Source organism: Coturnix japonica, chromosome 4, assembly GCF_001577835.2.
Source record: "Coturnix japonica isolate 7356 chromosome 4, Coturnix japonica 2.1, whole genome shotgun sequence".
Lineage (NCBI taxonomy): Eukaryota > Metazoa > Chordata > Aves > Galliformes > Phasianidae > Coturnix > Coturnix japonica.
This window is the reverse complement of record NC_029519.1, coordinates 75,110,828-75,116,827: the sequence shown is the minus strand read 5'-3', so window position 1 is coordinate 75,116,827 and position 6,000 is coordinate 75,110,828. Positions and strand designations below refer to the sequence as shown.

Sequence of the window (6,000 nt, the reverse complement as noted above, 5' to 3'; positions counted from 1 at the left end):
AGACCAAAGATCTCTCCTTTCTCCTGCAAAGCCAAGGGGCACTGCAGGACCTGGAGCACTGCAGGACAGCAGGAAGGGCTCGAGCAGGGGATGCCAAGGACACGAATTAGAGGTTTGAAATGAGCCCGTGCCTGGGAACCTGGGGAGAAGCCAGGGAGCTAAAAGCTGCTGAGCTGTTAGATGCGGCCTCTGCTCTTCGCTGCAAGGCTGCGGCAAGAAGGGTCTGCTTCCCATGCAGCAGGAAAGGGAAGGTGGATGGCAGCAAGGGGGAAGGGTGAAGAAGAGAAGGGAAAATGCTGAAGGATCCTAAAATACTTTAAAGGTTGCCCATTGAGGAGAGCTCTTCCAGACAAGCATAATAAATACAGCACAGTACAATTCAGGAAGGCATTATGATCAGAAGAAGGTTGACAGCAAAGCACTGTGATCTGCAGCACAAATGAGGACAGCGGAGCCATCGCAATCCCTCTGACGAAGCAGAAAGCTGCAGCCTGCGCGGGGATGGAGCGCTGCAGTCCTGGCGCCTGCTGATGAGATGCTATCGGGGTTGCCACAGCAACGGGAGGATGCAGCCCCAGCAGCTTTGACTTTGCATAAACTGACAGCGGGTTCAGCTGGGGACGAGGCGCTGGGAGCTGCTGCCTTCCTCCAGCTCCAGGAACAGGCGCAGTGTTCTGAATCCCTATAGCCACGGCCTCCGGCCCCAAAGCTTTGTGTTCCCCACTATGCACACACCCCAGCTTTGATCCTTTTTCCCCCCAGGTCAGCCAATGCACACAGGGGTTGTTTCCCCTGCCCATCACTTCCCCCCAGCTCCCTCCTCCCTGCCCTGCCCTGTGACCTCTTCAGTCCTTGATCTCCTGGACAGAAGGCAGAGACTCTTGGCCAAAGCTCCTCTCACAACCAGGGCAGCCACCAGGTGAATGGCAGCCACATCGCTCAAACCTTATGTTGTATCTTTGCCTGTGTAGCAACCCAATAGGAAGGGAAAACCACAGTGCAACACAGTGCTGAGGATCTTCTGACAGGTACAGCAGCAACATGAATTTCATGAAGGCAGCCCTTTGGGATGAAGCTCTACTCTTCATTTGTTTATAAAAACCTTAAGGCCACATTATTTGCCCACAAATACTAAACATATCAATTTATCTGCAATCCTAACCCTGTGTGCAGACATCCCATTCATTTTTCCAGCTGAAAACAAACATCCCAGCGACGCAGAGCTGTAACATTTCAGCAGTGAAATGGCATCCCAAAGCACTGAATCCTATGGGAAAAGAATCCCAAACCCAGCGCCGTTCCATCAGGCAGGTGGACAGGCTGGTGCTGGCACTGCCACCCCTCTGCGGCGGCTCCTTTCCTTCACACTATTTCCAAAGTGGGCAAAGTGAGAAATAATTAAGGGCAGTTTCCTCGACAGTCTGGCAGCTGTCACTGCACGCCAACGGACCCAGAAATGAAAGAGCAATCCAGCACAGGGAAGTAGAAAGTCCTGACATTTTAATTATCTGAAGAGATTACAAGATGAAAGTCTTCCTTGAGGCAAATGTATATTAGTATTGATATAGTCATTGTGCTTTTCAGTAAGAGAAATAGGAGTCTGTATTTACATAAGAAACTATAGTGTCTGAGATCTTTAAATATCATATTTATGGAAATGATTCTGAATTACAGCATTTACAAAATAAAAACAAGCTTGAATAAATATCCAGTCCATTAAATAAGACTTTTTTTTTCCTCACAGAAGCAACTTTTTTGTGCATATTTCTTACACAACTGAAGTTTTTGTAATTTTATCCTATAAAAGAAGCATTAAATTTGTTGTTTTTTGTTTTTTGTTTTTTTTTTCTCTTTCTAAAAATAAAACTGCAATAATCATTGCAATGTGAAGCCTGAGATTTAAGCCTGAATAAGTACCATTGCTTGCACCACGCGCCCGCCCACCCCGCGCTGCTGCAGCCCCGCTGAGCGCTGTCCCTCCCGCTCCAGGATTCTGCTGAAGGAACGTCAGGGAAAAACAACAGGAAGAATCTATACCAGGTGAGAATATAACACGTTACAGCCGGCCTGGGCTACAAACAGCATCGTACAGCTTGTGCGTGACACGCCAGCCAGGTGAAGCTGCTTCAGCTGATTCAAAATGGCAGCAATGCCAAAACATGACAGCTTTTGATGGCTCATTAACGCTTAATGTAAAACCACATCACGAAAGGAATGTCTGCAAGGTAAAACAAAACCAAAGAAAATCACCCCGGCCACTTTTGCTTTGTCACAGAAGCAAACAACTTCCCCCATCTCTTTCTTGAAGTTATCGGTTTGAAACACACCGTGTAACACTGCATGTCAGGAAAGGGGATAAGCAAAGAGCTCTTGATCTCCCTTCCTCTGTAACCACAGCACACAGAGCCTTGCTTTTAATGTGGCTAACTCAAAGCTTGTCCAGACGGCTTTGAAACCTCAGTGCTCAGGGAGCTCTCACTGTAATAGTTTACGCAAGATCATAGCAGGAATCCACGTGAATCTTACTCCTTTCCTCTCCAAGTGGAAACAGGAATGAATCCCTGGTGTTTCAAACAAATACAAACAACTCCCAATTTGTTAGCATATGTGAAGCAGCAGTATGCAGTATTTTACACGGTTACTCTGCCAAACGTGGTCAACACGAACCCTTCTCCAACTGACCATTGTAGGACCTTTCCAGTACATCAAGTTTGCCTTTTAAAAATCATGTTAAAAACTTGCATGGGATAAATCATTTGTCACAATACTGAATTCCGCTGCTAAGCTCTTCCAAAAGTCTGCATTTCGATAGTAATTCATGCATTTGGTAATCATCTCCTCTGAAGTTCGTTTTGTTAAGTTTTAGGTGCTGACACAGAAAGCAAAGTTCTGTCTCAGAATTCTCTTACCAGGATTTGGCATAAATGATGCTGATTATAAACAATTCCAAAGTCTAAAAATATGGAACTAGGAGTCATAAATCTTAACTTTTAGAAGACAACTTGGAGTTGTTACTCTGCTCAGTAAGTGAAAGGCAACAGCAGTGTACTGCCTCAGGACCTCCGGTGTGAATCCTATGTGATTCAAAGGAAGTTTTGCTTTTAGAAATACTGAAGATGGATTCAAAGCATTTTGCTTTAATGAATCCTGCCATAGGTACAAAACTCCCAGTGCTGGGAGAGTTAAAGTGCAACGGGAGGGAGAGGGCTGATGCCCACAGCCATGCTGGGGTTGGTGAGCACATTCTGTGTCCGAGCTCTGGGGCTGCTCTGCTGTGAGGAACTACTGAACCACCTGCTCTGTGCTTATCATGACAGATAAGCAGCAACGCTTGTTCGGTTCTCCGAGCCCTATTTCTTTTCACGCAGTGCATTTGTTCTGCATATGGCATCGTAACATTAATGTTATAAATTTATGGAAGACTGTACTGCAGCCTTAGAGCTACAGACGCTTCATCCTTCCCTTTAGCAGCTTAGTAAAATGCAGTAAAAACCGTCTGTACAAAATTTATAACAATGGATGTCAATGCTTACACACCCTCACCCGGTCCCTCTTTCACATTAACTCTTGACTTAGGTCAAACGTATCGGTCCGTGTCAGACTCCAGTGGACACAGCAGTACTTTAATACGTCAGATACCGGCTTTGTCACTATAGAAAGGAGTGACATGGAACATGTAACAGTGAGTGCAAACGCGGACAGGCTTCATCTGACCATAACGAGGTAATGGCGCAGAGTGGGAGGAGCAGCGGGAACAGAAGATCTGGAAAACAAGAGGGGATTGCACTTGAGTTCCTTGGAGAATGGAGTGGGGAAAAGCTGACCTCACCTACACACCGCAGCCACCCCGTGTAGCTGAACAGTCAACAAACAAACACTCATCGCTTGAAATTCTTGGGCAGGAGCATGTGGCTCTCTGCAGGTTCCCCCGTGTCTGACCAAGTTGTTACCTTGCCACAGCTCCTGCAGTGGTGCTTCCTGCGGATGACCGTGAACGGAGCCTTGCAGGCAGTGCAGTAACTGCAGACTTCATCTGGAACCCAGTCAGGAGGATCTGTCAGAAGCACAGCAACAAAAGGGGAGATAAATCAAAAGGGAATAGCACCAAACATGCGACTGACGGGTCCTCCAGGGAGCAGGGAGGATAAAAACATAAAGACAGCTGCTTTCATCTAGGTCTCCCCAGGCACTGTGTGAGCAGGCAGGTGGGTAAGCTGAGGAATCAGGGAGGGCTGCCCTGAGGCATCCACCTCCAGGAAGAGCAAAGCATGCTGAGGGCTGTGGCCATCCCCAGCCCCTTCAGCCTCTCTGGCAGGAAGCTGACTGCTCTTCCAACCACTAGGCAAGCAGATAATGAGCTCAGAGCCCAGTTATCGCTGGTAAATTATCGGACTCTTTCTGGCTGGCTGCCTTACCAGCAATGAAGCAAATACTGAAAGTCACACGTACAAGAATCACCAGAAAAAGAACCCCACCATAATCCCTAACAGCATGTCTCGATTGTTTATTTTTCCTGTGAGCTCTATAACCTCTCACAGAAGCCAAGCAGTGAAATGATTTGCTTTTGGCAAAGCAGAAAGTATTGGGCTCACTTCTGTTGAGCTGCTTCTGCCAGTGACAGGCTGATGTGACCCCTGGGAGATTAAAATTATGAGTGTAGAAATGATGGAGCCGATTGCTTAATTAGGTTAATAAAAGTCTAATCAAGGGCAAACCAAGTTCTATCCAGAAGGAATCCATGGGCAAAGTGGAACGCAAACTGCTGGGTGTATTTACCCATATGGGACTTCCCTTCAAGCATTATTTACAGTATGCGGCCCATGCAACTGCTGATTTATAAACCTGACAAGCAAAATCCCTGCCCCAAGAAGCACATAATCAAACAACAAACGGTATGGTACACTTAGTGCAGAGATCAAGTGGGCGGTATCTACAGAAGGAAGATAATTACATGGAAATCCAGCTCGTTCCATTATATCCATCAGTCAGATGTAACTGACCAGTCTTCCTTTGTCATACAGCAACATGTGTGAAATTAAAGCTATGAAGGATAAACAACTCAATGCAGAGGACATTCAAAAAGCAGACAGAAAAACATCTGAACAGAACTGAACTTGAGTTCCTTGGAACTAATGCCCAAATTCCTTGCACCAGTGTCAGCTGCACTGCAGCACACCCCGAATAGTAACACACTGTTACATAAGGATGCTTAACATTTAAAATGCCATGTATGCATTGTCTGCTTTCAGTCACCACTCTGTGGGGAGAAATCATCAGGGAAATGCCTCACCTAAATCATACACTCGTACCATGGTGAAGTAGGAACCTCTGGGGGTTCAGCCCTGTGCTTTTCCTTCCATATGTGACTTCCATTCAACGTAAAGAAAAGCTCCTTACACTGGATAGAGGCAGGATCTCCATTTTGGGGTTCTGCCCTTGCTCAGGAACAAAGCCCAGCCTGGACCTTGTGGTGACTGCAGGAAAATGAGGGTGGGAAAGATCACACAAGCCCCCGTGGTGATGGGGTCCCTAGGTTCTGCCTCAGGCTTTATCTCACGCAACCTTGGGAGCAGCCTTCTGACTTACATACATGAAGGACTGAGTCATCAGGCTTTTTATAGAACAGGTTTTGGGAATATTCTCAGAAGAGCAGCCTCATGAGGGTATGGAGCTTCAGCGTGAGGAGCTTAAACCTCTGGCATTATCCTGCAGACAGGCCGGGAGCAGGGCAGCAACACTGCACCCAAAGGCTTTTCCCATTACAGTCCTTCGGGCTCTGCACACAGCAGCAGATGGAAGCATCCAGTCTCGGAAGCCCTGCCTGCCTTTGCTTCGGGGACTTGCAGCAGGCATGGAGGAAAGGTTCGCTTCTGGGCTAATTGGCCCTCTGCTTTATCAGGCAACGAGAGCTAAGAAATCTGCTGGGAAACAGCTAAAGACCACGGCAGAAACATCAAAGAGGAGGAGGAAGGGAGGGAAGGGATTAACGAGACAGAGTAG

General features: G+C 47.0%; 1 protein-coding gene across 5 annotated transcripts in view; it reads right to left on the bottom strand.

The window, feature by feature from the left end:
• Positions 1–1,478: 1,478 nt before the first annotated feature.
• Positions 1,479–6,000, bottom strand: part of ZFYVE28 (zinc finger FYVE-type containing 28) — a 120,901-nt gene continuing 116,379 nt past the window's right edge. For all 5 annotated transcript variants that reach the window (XM_015862850.2, XM_015862852.2, XM_015862849.2 and 2 more), the window contains 2 exons: positions 3,951–4,054; positions 1,479–3,763 (listed from right to left, as the gene is read on the bottom strand). In XM_015862850.2, the coding sequence (XP_015718336.1) occupies positions 3,632–3,763; positions 3,951–4,054 (236 nt within the window). In that variant the 3' untranslated portion in view covers positions 1,479–3,631. The remainder of the gene's footprint in view (positions 3,764–3,950; positions 4,055–6,000) is intronic.